Below are 22,070 nucleotides of genomic sequence, written 5' to 3'. Positions count from 1 at the left end.
TGATCACCCTTGACTCTCTAGAGGCAGTTTCAATAGAAACTGGGTGATAGAAATGAGATTGAATGGGGAACATTTGATGAGACAGTGGAGACAAGAGCAAGATTCTCTTTATTGCCAGAATCAGTTTTGTTTTCCACTCTCCTGGCCCTTATTCAGATTCTTTGCCACCTTCAGCTTAATTAACTTCTATTACAACCATGATATGCTGATATTGTAATTTAGACATTAACATTAAAGTCAAGGTAAAATCTAGTCAGAGGTCAGTTTCATGCTCCTAAAACCATAAAAACTTCATATTATATGTGTATGTTTATTGCCATTCAGTTTCAAATGAATAATATAAGTGGGTATAAGCAATACATTTTAAAATGATGAGACTTTGCAAGAGCCATAGAAGCTGTTTAATAATCAGCACTGAGAGAGATGGTTAGGGAAGGAGAAAGAAAAAAATAAGACCAGTATTTGCGGTAATGGCAAGAATCCAGCTTTTACCATCTTTCCTTGTGCTTTTGACAATCTTGGACAGGATTCGACAGGGCTCAGATACTTGAATTCCCTCCACCTCCTCTATTCCCATGGAGAGGAACAGAGAGAGGGAACAGAAGACGAATCGCCAGAGATTGGTTGGAAAAGTGCTTCTACTCTACTTGTCTATTACTAATCTCTATTAATAAGGTCCCGTTAACAAAGATCTCATTTTCTTTTGTCTTATTCGAAAAAAAGATTGTATGATTGTTGTGGTTTTCTCTGATTAGCATTGTTCCATGTATTATACCTCTATAAAATACGTCTAGGGGATCCCTGGGTGGCGCAGCGGTTTGGCGCCTGCCTTTGGCCCAGGGCGCGATCCTGGAGACTCGGGATCGAATCCCACGTCGGGCTCCCGGTGCATGGAGCCTGCTTCTCCCTCTGCCTATGTCTCTGCCTCTCTCTCTCTCTGTGTGACTATCATAAATAAATAAAATTTTAAAAAAATAAAAAATAAAACATTTTAAAAAATGCGTCTAGCTAGCTGATCTATCTTTGTCATCTAGCAATTTCCTATAGATTTTGAAATGAATGAGCTGGATTCTGTGAGAATGTGAATACTGTTGTGATAAGTATGTTCACCTAGTGGACTGGGCATAATACCAGAAAGTTGGACATCTGTGAGTCTCTATCCTGGCTGAAACTGATTTACACTACCAGTCATGGTTGTTTACACGTAGTATAAATATTCACCGATTTCATTCTATTTGACTTGATTTGGTTAGTATGCTTTGGAGAAATTCAGTTTCTCTGTGTATTTCTACATCTAGGCTAGGAATCATTCTTTCCCCTTTATTATACAAAATAATGATCTATTACTGCCTTTAAAGTCCAGCTAACAAATGTATGCTCAGATATAACTTGAATGTAAGTCATTCTCCAATAAGCACCCATACCTTGCTCCCACCCTGATCCTGATGTATCCATAAAACAGGCATTTCTGCACAAATGTAGTCAGGGGATGCAGTGGTCAAGAATCATGAAAAACAGACAAGAATACTTCATGAGAGGCTCATTAGCTCTGTAAATGTAAAGCCACTTGTGACAAACACTAACAACCAAGTATATAGAGCATCAGAAGCTTTAATGACATTGCTACAGGTATAAGAACTTGGCTATGTTGACAAAAAAGACCAGAAAAAGATGACAAACTTTATTCTTTCTTGGTGAAGGTTTTTCAAGTCAAGTCTGACGATTCTAATAGTTTGAGGTCCTACATTTCGAAGGAAGTCAAGCCTGCAAATGAGTAGTGTTCTTGTTTGGAGGTAACATAGGATATGGCCTTTGAGTAGAGATTTTGCAGGGCTTGGATGGATGGGTCATTGTATAAGGCTGGTGGTTGGGGGAATCACAGCAAAATTCTATGAGCATATTACCCTTTTTTAAGTTCTTATTTAAATTCCAGTTAGTTTAATATACAGTGTAGTAAAAGTTTCAAGTGTACAATATAGTGATTCAACACTTCCTGCAACACCTGGTGCTCGTCACAAGTGCACTCCTTAATCCTCATCACCTATTTCACCCATTGCCCCACCCACCTCTCCTCTGATAACCCTCAGTTTGTTCTCTATAGTTAAGAATATATTTCTTGGTTTGTCTCTCTTTTTTTCCCCCTTATGCTTGTTCTTTTTCTTAAATTCCTATTCCACATATGAGTGGAATCATATGATTTTTTTTAATCATATGATTTTTGCTTTCTCCAATGGACTTACTTTGCTTAGCATAATACTCTCTACCTTCATCATTGCAAATGGCAAGATTTCATTATTTTTTTGTTTGTTTTTGATTTCATTCTTTTTTTTGACTAATATTCCTATATACATACACACACACCACATCTTTTTTATCCATTCATCTATTGATGGACTCTTGGCTGTTTGAATAACTTATGTTATTGTAGATAATGCTGCTGTAAACAACCGGGTACATGTATCCCTTTGATTTAGTATTTTTGTATCCTTTGGGTAAATACCCAGTAGCGCAATTGCTAGATCATAGGGTAGTTCTATTTTTGACTTTTTGAGGAAACTCTGTACTGTTTTCCAGAGTGGCTGCACCAGTTTGCATTTCCACTAACAGTGTATGGGGGGTCTCCCTTTTTACCCATCCTTGCCAGCACCTGTTTTTTCTTGTGTTGTTGGTTTTAGCCATTCTGACAGGTGTGAGGGGATAGCTTATTGTAGTTTTGATTTGTATTTCCCTCAAGGTGAGTGATGTTGAGTATCTATTTATGTATTTGTTGGCCATATGTATGTCTTCTTGGGAAAAAATGTCTATTCATGTCTTCTGCCCATTTTTTAATTGAGTTATCCATTTTTGAAGTATTGAATTTTATAATTTCTTTATATATTTTGCATACTATATCTTTATCCATTATGTCATTTGCAAATATCTTCTCTCATTCTGTAGGTTGACTTTTAGTTTTGTTGGTTGTTCCCTATGCAGAAACTTTTTATTTTGGTGTAGTCCCAATAGTTCATTCTTGCTTTTGTTTCCCTTAGCTCAGGAGACATATCTAGAAAGCAGTTGCTACAGCCAGTGTCAAAGAAGTTACTATCTATGTTCTTCTCTAGGATGTTAATGGTTTCCCATCTCATGTTTGGGTCTTAATCCATTTTGAATATATTTTTGTATATAATGTAAGAAAGTTGTCCAGTTTCATGCTTCTGCATGTTGCTGTCCAGTTTTCCCAACACCATTTGTTGACCAGACAGTCTTTTTTCCACTGGATATTCTTTCCTGCTTTGTCAAAGATCAATTGACTGTGTAGTTGTGGATCCAATTCTGTGTTCTCTATTCTGTTCCATTGATCTATGTGTTTGTTTTTGTGCCCATAACATACTGTTTTTATCACAACAGGGTTGTAATATAACATGAAGTCCAGAATTGTGATGCCTCCAGCTTTACTTTTCTTTTTCAAGATTGCTTTGACCATTCAGGGTCTTTTGTGGTTCCATACAAATTTTAGTATTGTTTGTGAAAAATGCTATTGGTATTTTGATACAGATTGCATTAAATGTATAATTTGTTTTGGGTAGTATAGACATTTTAACAGTATTTGTTCTTCATCCATGAGCATGGAATGTTCTTCCTTTTGTGTAATCTTCAATTTCTTTCAACAGTGTTTTATAGTTTTCAGAGTACATGTCTTTTGCCTCTTTGGTTAGGTTTCTTCCTAGATATCTTACTGGTTCGGGTCCAGTTGTAAATGGGACTGATTCCTATTAGTTTCTCTTTCTGCTGCTTCATTATTTGTGTAGAGAAATGCAACAGATATCTGTACATTGATTCTGTATCCCATGACTACTGAATTCATATTTCAGTTCTAGCAGTTTTTTGGTGAAGTCTTTCAGGTTTTCTATATAGAGTATCATGTCACGTGCAAATGGTGAAAGGTTTACTGCTTTCTTGCCGATTTGGATGCCTTTCATTTCTTTTTGTTGTCTGATTATTGAGGATAGGGTTTCCAGTGCTATAGTGAATGAAAGTGGTGAGAGTGGACATCCCTGTCTTATTCCTAAGTGTAGAGGAAAAGCTCTGGGTTTTTCCCCATTGAGGATGATATTAGCTGTGGGTTTTTCATTTAAGGCCTTTATTATGTTGAGGTATGTTCCCTCTAAACCTACTTTGTTGTAGGTTTTTATCAAGAATACATGTTGTACTTTGTCAAATGCTCTTTATCTATTGAAATTATCATATGGTGATCCTTTCTTTTATTAATGTGATATATCATGTTGATTGATTTGTGAATATTGGACCATTCTTGCAACCCAGGAATAAATCCCTGGGTTGATCATGGTGAATGATTTCTTTACTGTATTGTTGGATTTAGTTTGCTAATATTTTGTTGGTTATTTTTGCATCCATCTTTATCAGAGATACTTGCCTGTAGTTATTTTTACTCATGGTATCTTTATCTGGCTTTGGTATCAGGGTAATGCTGGCCTCATAGAATGAATATGGAAGTTTTCCTTCCTTTTCTGTGTTTTGGAATAGTTTGAGAAAAATAGGTATTAACTCTTCCTTAAATGTTGGCATAAAACCCCTTTTTAAGGATTTTCTAGCACTTTCAACTCATCTCCCTATCATCCTCTGAACTTCTGTATGCTATTCCACAGTACCAAACTATACATTTTTTTCTTCCCCTTCTTTCCTTTCCCTTATCTCTCAAAGCCCCACACTACCAGACAAGCAGAAGGAACATGTAGTGAGGAATATGATAAGGGGTGGTTGGGGGAACAAAGAACTTTCCTCTTTCTCCAAGCTTAAGCCCCAGTTGTATGTATATAATTTCTTATTTACCCCCAAAGGAAAGCATTGCTTGATAATAGTCTTTGTAATTGAATACTTGTTTATGATCACCTTTCTTATAGGTATCTCTAAAGAAGAAGAGCCAAAAATATTGAGACCCCCAAGACGGCCCCGGAAACCCAAAACATTAAATAACCCTGAGGACTCCACATACTATTATCTGCTACATGTAAGTGGCTCACTCTTCCTATCAGATGAGAGCCATAGCAACTGCTAACACTCCGCTTCCTCTAGGTCCCAGCCTCTCCCTGCCCTCTAGCAGTCTTCTCTGCTGGTCCATTAATTGAGCTGAGGTGCAAATACCAAACCAGAAAGAGAAGTGCATCCTAAAAGGAGTTCTTCAGAGGGACCTTAGGTCAAAGGTCAAGTTTTAGGAAAAGAAGAAGAAAGGGAAAGAGGAAGAAGGAGACATTTACTTGAGCAGCTTTCAAATTCCAGGCTTAGACGGAGGGGCTTCACATATAGGTGACATCTCATCTTGTGAATAGCCCTTAAGATGGTGTCCTCATCTCACTGGTCAGAACTCAGACCCAGATAGGCACTGCAGAGCTGCCGGGGTCGTTAGCTGCACTCAAGTATTCTGACTGACCGCTCCTGCTTACTCCCTGTGTGCAACAGGAGGGCTCCCTGGCACCAGCCCTGCCCACCTGCCCTTCCTCTCCTGTTCCTGCTATCTGTGAGTGTCACCATCAACCACTGATGACCCAGACCAAGAACCAGGGGGGCTTCCTGGATCTTGCCCTCTCTCATTCCTGACATCTACTCTGTCACCTACAGTGTGGCTTTTCCTGGCCAGGACTCACTCCAATTCATGCCCTGCCTCTGACCCCATGAGCAACACTCTACTTCAGACCATCATCATTCCTCACCCAGAATATTTCAGGCTTCTGATCTCAGCTGCTCCAGACCCTACCAGAATGTTGCTTTAAACTGTCTTGTGAGTGTGTTTCTCCCTTACTGATCCCTCTAATAGTCCAGTACTTCCTTCCACATAAAGTCCAGATGCTGCGGAGGCCTTCCTCACTGGACCCCAGACTACTCTTGGGGCCCCCTCACAAGGCCCCCATGCCTACTAACTTTTAAGCTTACTGCTTAAAACCCTGCCGGTCAGTGCCTACCTGGCATGCTCCTGAGTCCTTTGTACCTGCTGGTCCTTCCTTCTGCAACACTTATCCACTCTTCCACTCCCACTGCCACGGGGAAGGAGCAGTGATTCTCTATGCCCCCATTTCACCCAGAGAATGCTTCCCATCCATTGAAATTACATTTCCCAGCTTCTGGGCAGAAAATGGAGCTCCCACTTGACTTCCAAGTCAGTCTTCTAGCCCTGCTTTCTCTCTGGGGATGTTTTTTTCCAGTGTCTTTGGAAGGCCCCTATCCTCCTTGGTGTTGCCTAGCATTCAATCTTAGGCTCTCTTCTCCTCTCATTACTTTTGGACAATCTCATGACCTCAGTTACTACCAATTTCTGAATCTTTATCTCTGTTTAGACCTCTCCAAAGCTCCAGACTCAGAACTCAAACTGGCTAGTGTTTATTTTACATACTCTCCATGGATGTACATGGGCATACACACACACACACACACACACACACACACACACACACACACACACAGCTTTATTATGTCACATTCCATACAATTCACGCACATAAAATATACAATTAAATAGTCTTCATTATATTCAGAGTTGTATAGCCATCCCCATAATCAATTTTAGAACATTTTCCTCACCCCAAAAAGAAACTCCATACCCATTCTCCATCCCCTCCCTCCAGCCCGAGGCAACCACTAATCTATTTTCTATTTGCCTATTCTTTTTTAAAAAATATTTTATATATTTATTCATGAGAGACACAGAGAGAGAGACAGAGAGGCAGAGACACAGAGGGAGAAGCAGGCTCCCTGCAGGGAGCTCGATATGGGACTTGATCCCAAGACCCTGGGATCACGCCTTGAGCCAAAGGCAGACGCTCAAACACTGACTACTCAGGCATCCCTCTATTTGTTTATTCCGAACATTTCCTATAAATAGAAATGTGTGATATATGGTCTTTGTGAATGAATGACTGGCTGCTTTTATAAACCAATGATCAGAATATTATCCTGGCTCTTCCCTCTTTCTTATCTTCCATATCCAAAATCCCACCACTTAAATATCTCCTGAATTTCTGTTTCTCTCTACCTCCTCTGCCCACAGCCTCCTCCTGGCCAGCATTTCCAGGTGATATCTCTGCATCTATCCCTCCTCTTACAGGGAGCTCTCCTGTTTTGCTCCCCTTCCCATTAATGCATCTTTCACATGGTAGCTAGAATAGTGTTTCTAAAATTAGCATCTAGTCATGCTACCCCTCTGATGGAAAGCCTTGTAATTACTTCCTAGTGGCCTGTGATAGAAGGGCTGGCCAACATCAGGGCCTTGCTTACCTTTCCAGCCTCAGCTCCTGACATTTATTTACTCCTGCCATTCCCTCTCATTGGCCTGTACCTGTTCTTCACGTTGTCTGTAGGCATTTGTCCCTGGACATGCTCTGTCCTCAGCCTACAACCCACTTCCTTTTTCTATTCTCACCTCATGGGGACAAAATACCCCCAGCCTAGATGTCATTTTCTTCAAGAAGCCCTCTTGATACTCCCAAATCCCAAAGGAGCTCTTCCTGTGTCCTCCCTAGGTGGTCCATACTTCATGTCACCATGCTGTATACTGCCAAAGAGTGACCAAGGTGGTTTCCGTGAGGTCAAGGAGTTTGCCTGTTGCATTTAGCCTAGCACATAATAGGCGTACAGTAAATATTTGTGGTACAAATGAGTGCAGTGAAATGTGAGCAAAATACAATTAGAAGCAAATCAAGGAAGCAAAAATTCCAGATAGCTGCATTTGACTATTCTTTATAAAAATCTTGATAAACACTGCCCACCCCAAAAGGAAGCAACTAGCCTGACATTTGTTCATGTAGTTAAATAGAAAGAAGAGCAGAGAACAAGATTAGAAATTACCAGACATTCCCTATTAACCCTGAAATAAGTGGTAAATGATGCTCAGTGACCTTTATTAACTGTAGCTGAAATGACAATTAACCATGAGGGCTTCACCAACAGATGCCATTCTCGATATGAGAATTTATAAGAGCTTGAAATTAGGTGCAGTGCCTGTTACTGACAACCACCTTCTCAGAATCATGCAGCAGATTCTGAGCCTCACAAATGAGTCCCTGCCCTCAAAAAGTTGACTTTGACTTTGCCTTTGTCCTCTTCTTTTTTAAATGAATGTAAAGGGTTTAATACCTTTTAATTTTAATGACTGGAATCTTTTTTATAACCCTATGTCTTGAAATCTGTGGCTTCAATGAAAAATAAAGCACAGAAAACCAGAATATTAGTACACCATGTGTTCATATTTATCTGGCCCGTACCCAAATTTGGGGCTTAACACATAGTGGAACCTATAGCCATGATGGGACTCACATCCTTTAGCCAGGAAAACACTTTCTGGAATGTTAGCTGGCTTTAACCAGGCAAGGGGATACAGACAGGGTGGCAGCCATTTCTACTGCTGCTTGGCCTCCTGCCTGTACAGGTACATCAAATGCAACCAAGAGGCCAAAGAATTGTACCAAGACTGTAACCATGCAGTCTAAAGGAGTGCTAAAGATAACCCCACAAATCCTCCATAAAACCAGTAGACAGATACATCTAGACAGATACATCACATCTGATCCTGTTATCATCTTGATTAATGCTATTTTATGCAAAGCCCAGGCCTACAGACTTCTTCTTTTCAATATTAAAATAAACATGCAATGGAAAACTCTGCCCATTTTGTTTGCTTCCTGAAGTGTACCTAAGGTGGTGGTGACTTCAAGATTCAAACCAGAACAGTGATCCTGATGACTTTATTAGATATACCAAGAAGCAGAATGTCTCTAGAAGGTTTGCAATTGCTTCTCTAGAACAAACTGCCTTTTTTTTTTTTTTTAATTTTTATTTATTTATGATAGTCACAGAGAGAGAGAGAGAGGCAGAGACACAGGCAGAGGGAGAAGCAGGCTCCATGCACCGGGAGCCCGACGTGGGATTCGATCCCGGGTCTCCAGGATCGCGCCCTGGGCCAAAGGCAGGCGCCAAACCGCTGCGCCACCCAGGGATCCCCAAACTGCCTTTTTTATTGGCATTTTTACTTTCCTGTGGGTAGAACGACCAATGACAGCAGAAAAAACAACAAAACTAAACAAAAATCTCAACTTCATTTTGCTGCTGAAAGCATTATTATGATTTAGCTATGGAAAACTCTGATTCCAGCTATCATTTGGGAACACAACAACACACTCCTGTGCTTCAGACTCATTAAAGTATCTGTCCTTACATCAAATTTTCAGGCAAATAGAGTGACCTCTGAAAGCTCTCCTTTTGGCCATCTTGCACCGCTTACTGATAGAAAGCACCATGGTCTATTTCTTCCAGAGGAGGGAATGGAATGTAGGAAGTGATTGTGCCATCTGTAACTCTCAAGAGTTTTGAAGAGTTGTATTCTTTGTTATCTGTGGCATGGCCAAATGCATCCAGAAAAGAGAAGACTGAAATATAAACCAAGCACCTCATTTCTGTTGAGCAAAATTAAGCAAAGATTTGGATACAGTTTCTAAAAAAGAAAGTTATGTCATTGGAAGCCCCCCAAAACTGCCATGCCTCTCCCCCTCCCCATATAAGAAACAACCAAACCACATAGAAATACCCACAGACACAGGGAATGCTGCTACAGGGAATAAGGTAACGCAACAAGTGAGGATTTATACCTTATAGACCACTTCCGGTAAGCATTTGAATTGAAAGAGGAACACGAATTCATGATTCACACACAATAAAAGATCTGTTTCAAAAAACCCCACCTTCTGTAATTTTAAATGGTTTTGATGAAACTCTTTCTAAAATATATTGCAGATTGTAAACCTTTTCTTGATGACTCAAGGCCACTGAACTGAGCAAAAAAAAATTATATTTATTTAGATTTTTAAAAAATTTTATTTATTCATTCATGAGAGAACTACAGAGAGAGAGGCAGAGACATAGGCAGAAGAAGAAGCAGGCTCCCTGCGGGGAGCCTGATGTGAGACTCAATCCCAGGACCCCAGGATCAAGACTTGAGCCAAAGGCAGACACTCAACCACTGAGCCACCCAGGCACCCCATATTTGTGAGGTAGCACCCATCCCTGTATTCACCTGGCCCTGCTTCATGGTCTTCAGAGCACTTGTACATATATGTGTTCTCCTCTCCTGTCTGCCTCTCCCCTCCAGTCTACGAGCTCTGTGAAGGCAGGGACCTGCTCACCAGTGACGCCCCATGGCTGCAGTTACAGTCCTCCCTCCTGGGCCTGCAGAGCCGTGGGGGTGATGTCCCTGCACCTCCTGACACAAACAGCTGTGCGCCCAACTGCATTACCTGTTCCCATAGTTCTTGTTTCTCCTTGGATGTCACTTCTCTCCGTGATCATTCTGGCTGCCTTAAATCAATACCAGCTCTCTTCTATGATTGGATGCTCTTAGTCTCTTACATCTAGGAAACATTGCTATTTTTTAAAGATTTATTTGTTTATTAGAGAGAATGACCACAAGCAGGGAGAGGGGCAGAAGGAGAGGGGGAGAGAAATAGAGAGAAGCAGAAGCCCCGCGAGCGAGGAGCCCCGCATGGGGCTCCATCTCTGGACCCTGAGATCATCCGTAGGCTGAAATCAAGGATCAGATGCTTAACCAACTGGGCCACCCACACGCCCCTGAAACGTTGCTATTTTCGTGTCCAGAATCAGAGTGAGCTGAGCCTAAGAAGCGAGCCCGAGAAGCCCAAGGAGGACCTGAGCTGAGCACACACACCCTGTTGTTTTGGCGTGTGGTGCCCGCTCTGCTACTCAGATCTGTGCAGCCATCAGCAAGGTGACTCAGGACCAACAGTTTGCTCAAAAAATGAGTAACAAAACACAATCACTTCAAAGGTCCTGCCAGTTTTATTTTCTTCAGTGTCTTCCCTAAACTAATAGGTAGGTAGGAAGGGTAGGTAGTTTGGCTACTGGGATATGGGGTTGTTGTTTTTCTCTTCTGCATTTTGACTGCCTCCTCCATCCTTGTGAAGCCCTGTAAGTACGTAGTTAGTGTTAGTGTATTTCCAAAAGGAATGTAAGATTGTGTCTGCCATAATGTACCAGATATGAATTTTAAAGTTCTGGGGAGAGGTTGTAGTGTAACCGACTGAGGAACAGATTCTTCAGAGTTCTCTGAGCAAAGATGTCCACCTTCCAAAGGCCTCCTCAAGAAATACCCACCCCAGAACATCTCTTTATTCCTATGCCATCTTTATCTCCTTTTCTCTCTTTCTTCTAGTTCTACAAGAAACTGCCATTGGACATTTGCTTCTTTCTTTTCATTTCAAGTTTCAAACTAGTAATTTATCATTTCAAAACTATCATTGAAAATATTTTTTTAGGGATCCCTGGGTGGCGCAGCGGTTTAGCGCCTGACTTTACCCCAGGGCGCGATCCTGGAGACCCGGGATCGAATCCCACGTCTGGCTCCCCGGTGCATGGAGCCTGCTTCTCCCTCTGCCTATGTCTCTGCCTCTCTCTTTCTGTGTGACTATCATAAATAAATAAAATAAAATAAAAATTAAAAAAAAGAAAATATTTTTTTAAATACATGTCATTAATAGAAAGTCCCAGGTGATAAAATTAGTATTAAATCCTTTCCCTGGAAGGACAATATGCTTCCTTCTTCACGATGAAAAATGCAGTTTCATGTTTCCCTCTGGCCCCAGCTGCCAGGTCACTAAGGGACCAATGTAAGGTTCCATCCTAACACTTTTGCCAACTTTCTTCCTCATTTACAACCTCCACTTTATTACCTTGCTTGTATAATTGCTTCCATTATAAACCACCTTGAATGATTTTTGGAAAAACATATTTTTGAGTGACGTTTCACTAGAATATTCTACTGCAGGCAAGACTGAAATAAGCATAAGCCTGGACAGTATTTCCTCTTCCTCTTTCCTCTTCCTGAGATTCTTATAACTGAGAACCAAATTAAATACACAGTCTCTCAGACGGAAATGCTGATCCCAAATAAAAAGGGGTCCCTTGCCAGCTTCAGAATTCAAGGACAAAACATTTGATTCATGGTGGTGGAAGGGAATCTCTGTCATTCAACATATTGCCATCATTTAAGCATAGCTTTGGATTATAGAAAATTGTTGTCAAGAACAAGAGACATTTTTTTTCAGACAGTGGAACAAGGAGGCAGGACCTCTGTCATATTAAAAGAACAACAACCACAACTAACACCAACTGAGTTGCAGAAATCATTCACTAGACTGCTAGGGGCCATTGTACCTATGGCGGTAATATAATTATTTGTGAGCACTTTCTGGCCCAGGGCATTGGATCAAGAACGTAATAGGAATGGGAAGGACGACAGGAATGTAATTGGTGTCCTGCTCGGTTAGCTCTTGAATGGTCCACTCCCAGACTTGATGCATTTAAGCATTCCCAATCTTCATCCTCCTTCACCCACTAAAATACCAACCAATAAGAAGAAATGAAACCATGAACTATTTGACTCATCCACCATTGTAGTGTATTACAAATGATAGATCATGAGGGAGAAAAAGGATTTAGGGTGCCTAAAAATACCGGGGACCACTCTCAATACTTATAAACCATTATTAGTTGCCATTTTTATTGTCTTGCACTTTTATGGTACAACTTGTAGCATTAGAGTTCCCACAATTACAAAATCTTCAGCCTGTTCAAGGTGAGTGTACTATTTGTTCTCTCAGCCTAAAAGACAGATACATGCTCTTGCAACATGTAAATAGGTGAGTTCAAATACCTTAAGCCAGAACACAGTGAAACACATTACTAGGTGATATTTCTTTGTATGTAAGGTAAAATGAAGTACCATTTCATTAGTGTTCAGATTGATGTATTGATTAAAATGTATCTAATTAAATCCAGACTTATATATTCTAATTTGTGCCTTGATACATAAAGTTCTTAACTGGAAAAAATTTTGCAAATGAACACACATATCATCTATTCTGTTGCTTTTATGCCGTAAATGGGCTCCTATAAGTTAGCGAAGTCACACTTCTACTCTTCTGTGGACTGTTAACATCTGCCTTCACCCATCTGCTTTGCCAGCAGACAAAGATGACATATACACAAGACATTAAAGCAGCCTAAGCAACTTACCTAACTCACAGCTGCATTTGTAATAGAGAAATGGGTTTTCTAGGAATTCTGACATGTTTTTTCCCATTTGTAGGCAGATGGACCTTAGGTAATTTTGTGTTCACTGGTCACTGTGTGGCAAACTCTTTTTTTGACATGGAATGCAAAGATTAATTACAGTCCAGGCCCAGTAAAAAGCAATCACAAATTTATAATTAGTAAATTTTGAGTGAATTATATTTCATTATGCTTTAAAAACATTATATCCACTTGCTTATGTCTAAGTTGACTTTATAGGAACAAATGTATTTATATATTAAGATACATCAATAATATTAATGAGTTACATTATATTAATCATATATTAATTTTTAAATTTTTCCATTCCCTTTAGAAATCAATCCAAGAAGAAAAACGAAGACCAAGAAAAGATAGGTAAATTATTATTTCTAAATTTCAATGACATCTTATCAAAACAAAATATAAATCCATATGTTCAAATTACAACTGAAAATCACCTATTTTTTAAAATCACCCATTTTATATGAATAGATTTGGAAAGTAGTATCCTCTCAATACATTTATATTATAAATATGTGGTTTATATGTAATTTAGAAGATCATCTTACCTATTAGAAACATGTTGAATTAGCACAGTGCCAAGCATACATTAAGAACTCAGATCATTTATGAGTGAATTGTATTGTCCACATGCAGAATTTGCTTTTCTCTGTCCATTAATATGGTTTTGATTGGGCAATCTGAACACACTTGGTGTCCATGAACTTTCTTTCCCCAAACTCCTTTGCTTTTTGTTCTTCCAACACATGTTCAATCTCACTCCTTATAATATTTACGAATTTGTCAGGAAACAAGGTTTGTGTTACCTTGCAGGTATGGCAACTTAGATTCACACTAGTCCCCTTTCCTGTAACATTTCATCCCACCAATAATTTACTATCTTAACATTATACCAATATTTCAAATTAACTGACTTCCAGGGAGTGCTAATAACAATCAAGGGTTTTTTTTTATTGAGTACCAGTGGACACTGAACTCTTGATTTATATATCAGTGGCATTCTGAAAGTTAATTTGTCAATTGGCATCTGTAACTTGAAAAGCAACTTCCCCAGAAACTCTGTAACACTTGGTCATTTTCCAGACCCTTCCCTGTTAACCTCTTATGAAGTCCGATCAGACTACAGGTACTGAGCATCACAGGAATCAAAACTAATGGGAGTAAATCCAAGAATTAAAATGGTCACAGACATACCCCTGTGTGTATATCCTGTGCAGGAATTACCATTTAGCACAGAAATTAACCCACTAAAGACCAACAGTAAGGAGAGGACAGAAGGTTACCTGTGAGAGAAGTAAAGTAAGATCATGAAACATTGTATACATCTGTACTTAACCGATGGTTGAGAAAATTGGAAAATGCTGTGTTGACACCTTAAGGTCAGCTTTTCTCATAGTGGCCCAGGGGTCAGTTGTGAACCCTGTCCTAGACTGGCCAAACTGGAACTTTATAATCCCTGGCTATCTAGCAACTGCTAGTTTTGGGCCAACGTGAATAAGATGAAGCCAGGAAAAGCTGCTCCAGCAGCTAATGCTCTCTTAAAGGTAAGAGATGAGAGTTTTGTTTCTCTTTTTAATTTATGGTGTATACTGTCTTATGTATTCCAAGACTCCTCTTGTTTCTATTGACATGTATGTGTTACTCCTAAATTATATAAAATAAAAGAAGAAAACAAGTATCCTGTAAATTTGAGTAGAAAAGTCGATTGAAACCATGATGTGTTTATGTGTTTATTTACAGTCAAGGGAAATTATTAGACCTGGAAGATTTCTATTACAAGGAATTTTTGCCCAGTCATTCTAGACCAAAGGAACATAACCCTAGTGTAAGAGGTGGAAGACAACATGGAGAACACCAGCATCAATATTTTAATGCTGACAACAGGTAATACACTATTCCTAAAGAATAGCATTTTCTATGTTTTACTAAGAATTCCATTTCTGAAGCAGTGTCATTGTGTTTGGACCGTAACAAAGTATTCTCACTGAATAGTGCCTCTTAAGACTGATGTGTTGTTTAAAAGTAAACTCAAGGATTATGGTAGAGTATTTAGACAACCCGTTTCATACCTGTTTTCTTGGTGTCATTGTTAACAGCACCTTCTTTTAAAAGTACCTCACTTTGCAGCATCTGGGTGGCTCAGTCAGTTAAGCATCTGATTCCTAGTTTCGGCTTAGGTCATAATCTCATAGGTTGTGACATCAGCCCCTCCACACACACACATTCACACACACACACAGTGGTGAGCTTTGCACTCAGCTGGGAATCTGAAGACTCTCCCTCCGCCCCTCCCCTCACTTGCACACCTGTGTGTGCTCTCCCACTCTCTCTCCCCCCCCCAAATAAATAAAAATTATTTTTCAATTTTTTTTAAATTTAAAAAGTATCTTACTTTGGACAATAAATTACATAGTCCTACTAATGACAAGCAGTAAACCAAACTCTGTGTTGAAGTACTAACCAATGGAATCTTCAACACTTACTGGCTCAGTTATGCTGTCATTTCTCAGAATCCATGACTTCAGACCCAAATAATATCTGGAAGAAAGACTCATATAGAAATACATGTTTGGGATTTGATTTCTCAGTTCACCACTAACTTTGTTTGACATTAAGTACTTAAACTATTTGTAGCTTACTTATTATTTTGGAATTTTTTCCCCAAAAAAAAATTCTCTGTGAAGTTTTGAGAATTGAGGGCACATAATAAAATGGAAATGTGGTTTATAAGAAATGGGAGTAATGACAGGCAATGGAAAACTGTTCTTCCAGAATCTTAAGTGAACATCCTGCCAGCATAGAGCACTCAGAACCCTCACCATTTCTTACACAGTGTGACCTGGTGGTTAAGGGAAGAAGTTTTAAAGTCAGTCAGCCTTAGATTGGATCCTGATTCTGCCACTTGGCAGTTGAGGACCTTGCTCATGTTACCAGACCTCTCTAAGCTTGTTTTCACATCTGGAAAAGGATTCACTAGTAACTACCACATTGTCATAGAGATTAAGTGAAATGATCATAGAGATTAGAGATTAAGTGAAATGATGTCTGTGAAGTACTTAACAGCACATGTGGCATAGGGGACAGGTTCCATAGATGGTGGATCTTTTCATCTTTATTTGTTTTTCCAGAATCTACTTGATTTCTGCCCCTTGTCTCCAAAAGATGTGTTTCCTCCATCCTGAGATCAAGAACTGTAACATTGGTGGAGCTTAGATGCCCCAGTCTAATCACAGGAGAATAACAAGTGCCCAAAAAGATTAAGTGACTTGCCCCAAGTCACACACTGAGTTAGTGAACTAAGATCCAAGGTTTTTCACTTCCTGCTCAAATTGTTTTCCATTGACGTATCCACTTCCCATTTTAACAACCCAATCTGCCTCCTTTCTAGTATATTCATTCTCCCCTTCCCCCCAACCACAGACACACATCTACTATAAAAAGCATTATATACCTGAAATACTGCCTGGTGTTGCATCCAGGTCTGCAGACGTGGATTAGTGTTCACTAGAATGGGAATGCTAGAAGCCAGCATTGGCTGAGTGCTTCCTTTGAGCTGGGTGCTATGCTGTTCACCCATTTAATTTTTACAGCAACCTTGTGAGACAGTGCCTCTCACTGCCCCATTTTATAGATGAGGAGACTACGTCTACAAAGTTTAATGACTGCAAAGTCACTTAGATAAAAAGCAAGGGAGCCAGAATCTGAACACAGGCCTTTTTGAGTTTAGAGTCAATGACATGAACCGCTATTCTGTATTGCTTCCCTGTCAAAGCCCTATGCTGGGTGTTTGAGGAAGGGGTGGACGCAGTGGTGCAAACAATGTCATCCTCATCACCAAAGAGCTTGACTCTAGAGAGAAAGTAAATGATCAAACGAAGCTAAACAAGGTAACTCCAAGAGGGGGATTTTTCTAAGCTAAGAAAGACTAGAGACAAAACTATAAATGCACCAAGTGAATCTTGATGGGATCCTGGACTTAAAATAGAAAACAATTGATGTGATGAGCCCTGGGTGTTGCATGCAACTGACAAATCACTGAATTCTACCTCTGAAACAAACAAGTAAATAAATAGAAAACAAAACACAGAAAAACAGCTCTAAAAGACATCTGGAGACAATTAAAGAAACTTGGCCTCAAAGTGTGTCTTGGAAGATATTATTGCAGAAAGAATATATATATAATTATTATATACATTAAATTATTATATGATAAATATATATCATATATTATATACAAACAAGTATATTATATATATATATATATTAAAGATTTATTTATGATAAGAGAGAGAGAGGCAGACACAGGAGGAGGGAAAAGCAGGCTCCATGCCGTGAGCCCGATGTGGGACTTGATCCCGGGACTCCAGGATCACACCCTGGGCCAAAGGCAGGCACTAAACCGCTGAGCCACCCAGGGATCCCCTATTATTTTATATATTAATAAATAAACATTATTTTGATAATATTTTATATATTCTATATTTAATATGCACATATACCAAGTATATGACTTATGTCACCCAGGAAGGTGTGAGTAGGTCTGGGAATCAGGGACCACAACAGTGATGATATTGGGCATCTCATGGATTTTAAGTGATTAAAAGTAGGAGCAGGTCATGATTAGAGGATGTCATTAGAAGACAACAGAACTAAGGGCCCCTCATCTCCTAAGGTGGGTCTTAGTGGGATCTCTGTTGAGCAATAATGAGAGGGTTTTTAAGGCATAGCCAAGTTTTAATTATGACAAGGAGATATAGGGAGGATGGTCAGGGAAGGAAAAAATGTGACAAGAGTGCCTTGGCCAAGGGATAGTAGAATCACGAAGAAAACATCAGCAGAAAAGAGGCAAAGGTGTACACTGGGGAAGGTATGAGATTTGAGTGGGTTGGACATGGATTTGAATCCTCATTCCACTCCTCACTTGCTGTATCAAGTAGAATCAGTCTGTTTCCTCATCTGCCAACGAAGTCTAAGGAAAACCTCTCAGGCCTTGCGATGCTGTCCGTAGAATTCAAGATAACATGTGTGGTGTACCTGGAAGATGGTTGATACTCAAAATGCTCACAACAGAAATGAGCTGAATAGGTATGAGAATTCAAGTCAGTTGATCAAAAGAGAATGATCACCTGCCCCATGGATACTCATGGGTATCCCAAAGACCTTTCCTGTCAAATATCCACTGAGTTCAAATGCCCTAAAAACCTTCCCAAAGGTGTCTTTTTTTAAATTCTCTATTCAGAATGGACTAGAATAAGGGCATACTCATCTGCAAGCAAAAGTTTAGCTGTCTCCTTTGATTATTATTTTCCCTGCTTTGCGTATACCTTCAATGATCCTGCCCATTTCTCCCTCAGTTAGTCAACTGGCAAACCCCAATGCTGGGCAAACCCAACTTTACCCAGTTCATACCTGCACGTCGTACACAGCTGTACATGGCTAGAGAAAAACACAACCAAACCTCACTCGAGATGTATGAGCACACAATTGAGGTGGGCCCCCTTACAGCTATTTTGCAATACTATATCTCCCTGAAATTCCACTGTCCCACTTTTCCAGGCCACTCTTTCAGATGCCTTCCTCTCCCCTCAAACCTTCAAAACCTCCTCACTTTCAGATGACAACCGTCTTTCCTGTTTCACTGAGAAAATAATAGATAACAGACACATACTCCTATGGCCAAACCTACCGCTTTCCTATATGCTTCCCTCAGTTTACTACGGATGACTCTCCTACTAATGAGGGCCAGACCTTGCTGTTGTTCACGGAATCCAAGTCCTTCTATCCGCTCAAGAACGTTGTCCTGCAGTTATTCCCCTCCCTCTTCTACATCTTGAATGTCTGTCCTACTACATCATTTCTGACAATCTGTGAACATGATATAATTGGACCCATCATAAAAAAAACCCTTGACTCAATCCCCCTTCCAAAACCCATGCTCCTGCTCTTCATGATAGCAAAAGAGCATTTACACGAGAGTGATCCTTCTTTCTCAATGCCCTTGCTTCCCATTCTCTCATGAGCCCCTGCACTCAAGATTCTGTCCCCACCAGGCCACTGAAACTGCCCCTACCAAGGTCACAAGTGACCTCAATTTTGCCATGTCCCATGATCTATTCTCAATCTTTATCTTGTCCTAGCAGAAGCATTTTGCATTTTTTTCTTTAAACCTATTTTTCACAGGACTCCAGGATAGTACTTCTTGATTTGCCTCCTACCTCACTGGCCTCTCTTCTAATTCTACTTTACTGATTCCTCCTCATTTCTCTTGCCTCTCTACATTGGAGTGTCCCAGCCCTTTGCTTTATCAACAAATACTCTCATGACCTTAAATATTATCTATTTACTTAAAATTCCTAAACTGAAATCTCTAGCCTAGATAAGGATGTATATATCCAACTGCCTATTCATTATCTCCTCTTGAATGTATAATAAATATCTCAAATTTTGAAAAACCCAAACCAAAACATTTATCTCCCCCTCCCCCCAAAAATATACTCCTATAACCTTCTTCATCTCATTAAATACCAACTTCACCCTTTCAGTTGTTGAAGCCAAAAACCACACAGCCATTCTTGATTCTTTTCATTTATACCCCACATCCAAAGTATCAGCAGACTCGTTCAGTTCTACTTTCAAGCATGACCAAAAGCTGGTCAGTTCTTTCCTCTTCTGTAAGCCTCACCATCAGTGTGGCTTGGACTTTTGCAGTATCTTTTAACAGACCTCTTTACTTCCCCTGTAGCAGTCAGATCTTTTTATGAACCAATCCTCCACTCATATCCCTCCAGTGTCTCCCTAGCTCAAGTAAAATTCAAATTCTTGCCCGGGTCCCAAAGCACTCAGTTCTCTGCCACATTTTCCCTTCATTCCTCCTACTCTCCTTCCTTGCTTGTCTCCCCCTTGCTTACTTTAATCAAGCCACAATGGCCTCCTTGCTGTTCTTGAACACCATACACACACCATAGTCTCAGGGCCTTTACACTGGTTGACCCATTATCCTGGCAGGACCACTCTTCCCTAAGAGATCTGCCTGGCTCACTCACCCCTCCTCTTCCTTCAGGACTCTTCTCACATGTGTCACCTTACCAGAGAGGCCTTTCCTGGTCACCCTCAATGGAATTGCTTGTACACACAAACACAAATGTCACACCAGTCTTCTCTCACTAGGCTGCCTTATTTTTCTGCATAGCACCTCTCACCATCTACCATGGGAAGGTTGTCCCTATAGTCTGCTCCTCTTCAACTCCATGAGAGTGGGGACTTTTGTTCACCTTTAGCCTACACTGAGGCTAATACTTAGCAGGTACCACATAAGTAAATGAGTGCGTCTGTGTAGCTGCATCTGGAAGAAGAGAGTGCCCTTCCTCCAGAGGCAAGTTGCTGAATCTAAAGGTAGAGTTGGTTCAGGAAACGTGGTGGAGCGGCCTCCCTTGAAAGAGCTGACAGGGACCACCACTAACATGGTTGATCCGATTTGGGAGGAGTGCTTCCGAGAAACATTTGAGCAGTTTTAAAGTGCAAAATGATGGTTATCTATTTAGGCGCTTTGAATGTTCCTGCTTGACCGAACCATGGCTGGAAAAAAATTAAGGCACTAAAATAAATATTTGTTTATTGGTTGTGAGTTCTTGCAAACCGAAGGAAGCTCACCTCTCCCAGCTACACCTTCGGCCGCCTTACTAGGCTGTCATCTGACACAGAGTCACCAGATTCCCCCGCCGGCACGGGGACAGTTGAAAACCTGCTGAGAAAATTGTGCAGCTGCACCCGCTATTTTGAAAGTGCGGTTCCTAAATGCCTGCGGGTGGTGGGAGGTGGGGGAATAGAGCCGGCTTTCCGGGTGGGCGGGGCTGCGCTGCTCGGCTGGCGCCTCTAACTCCGCGGCCCGGGTCTCGCTGCAGGTGCTGGGCGGAGGAGGACCCGGAGCCCGAGGAAAATGACCCCGCAGCGAACCCCTACGACTACAGGAGGCTCCTGCGTAAAACCTCCCAGCGGCAGCGCCTCCTGCAGCAGGTGTAGCCCGGCTGTCCCCGGGGCCACCGCCGGGGGGATGCGCGGGAGACTGGGGGGCTTGCAGGGGCCGAGGCGGGAGACCCTCTCGGGCGCTGGCGTCCCCGGGCGCGGAAGCCGCGGCCTTGACGGTGGCAGGGGCCTCTCCCTGCGCTCGCGCCTCCGGAGACGGAGCCCTTCCGACCGCACCGTCCGCTCCCACCGGCCCGCCAGTTGGGGCACCCCATCCCTGGCCCCCTGTGTATCCTTTTGCTCACCCATTTGCAACTCCTGTGGATCGGATGCGCCCGACCTCGCGCCGATCCCTCCTCTCTCACTTTGGGAGACGTCACCGATTTCTTTTCCCTTGGAAACGGCTCTCCCAAGCCCGCGGGACACTGGAGGGGCAAGTAAAACGAAGCCGGGGCCGGGGGAAGCTTTGAAGGTGAACTTCATCTCAGACTCGCGCTTTCCTTTCTCGTGATTGTTGAGGTGATTAAATAAAGAAAGTGCCTGGGAAAGTCCGTGGCTTTCGGGGCTGGGCCACCACATTCCCCGTTAGGGCTGGACGACTGCTGTCCAACCGTGCAGGTGCCCAGGGAGGGGGGTGACAGTGACTCTCGTCTCCACCAGCGAACAACGCCAGCCTGCAGCCTTCCCAAACAAACATACCATGTAAGTTAAAACCCAGATCTTGTGCCCCAACATGGCCTAGCGACAAATCCCCAAGTCTCCACTGCAACCCCCTGCCTGCCGACACACACACACACACACACACACTGTTAGCCCCACCACTGAGCAAACTGTCAGGGTTTTTAGGTTCTACTTGTCTGCAAATTTGAGGCAATCTCCCCGGTTCTGAATTTGGCCGTATTTAAGAGAAAGAGGAGGACCATGGGCGGGCAGAGGTTTGCCTTCCTTCAGTTGACTGCATCCTATTTTAAAACCTG

General features: G+C 41.3%; 1 protein-coding gene and 1 pseudogene across 1 annotated transcript in view; both read left to right on the top strand.

Moving 5' to 3' along the window:
• MYO3A (myosin IIIA) overlaps positions 1 to 21,150 on the top strand; it is a 225,221-nt gene extending 204,071 nt beyond the window's left edge. The window contains exons 30-33 of the mRNA XM_055332397.1: positions 4,902 to 5,008; positions 13,445 to 13,485; positions 14,872 to 15,015; positions 21,033 to 21,150. Of these exons, the coding sequence (XP_055188372.1) occupies positions 4,902 to 5,008; positions 13,445 to 13,485; positions 14,872 to 15,015; positions 21,033 to 21,150 (410 nt within the window). The remainder of the gene's footprint in view (positions 1 to 4,901; positions 5,009 to 13,444; positions 13,486 to 14,871; positions 15,016 to 21,032) is intronic.
• LOC129513561 (protein ARV1-like) lies at positions 7,920 to 9,357 on the top strand (annotated as a pseudogene).
• Positions 21,151 to 22,070: the final 920 nt, after the last annotated feature.

The sequence above is a fragment of the Nyctereutes procyonoides genome, unplaced genomic scaffold (assembly GCF_905146905.1).
Source record: "Nyctereutes procyonoides isolate TBG_1078 unplaced genomic scaffold, NYPRO_anot_genome, whole genome shotgun sequence".
NCBI lineage: Eukaryota > Metazoa > Chordata > Mammalia > Carnivora > Canidae > Nyctereutes > Nyctereutes procyonoides.
Note: the sequence above shows the minus strand (reverse complement) of the source record. Positions and strands in the feature narration are given on the sequence as shown.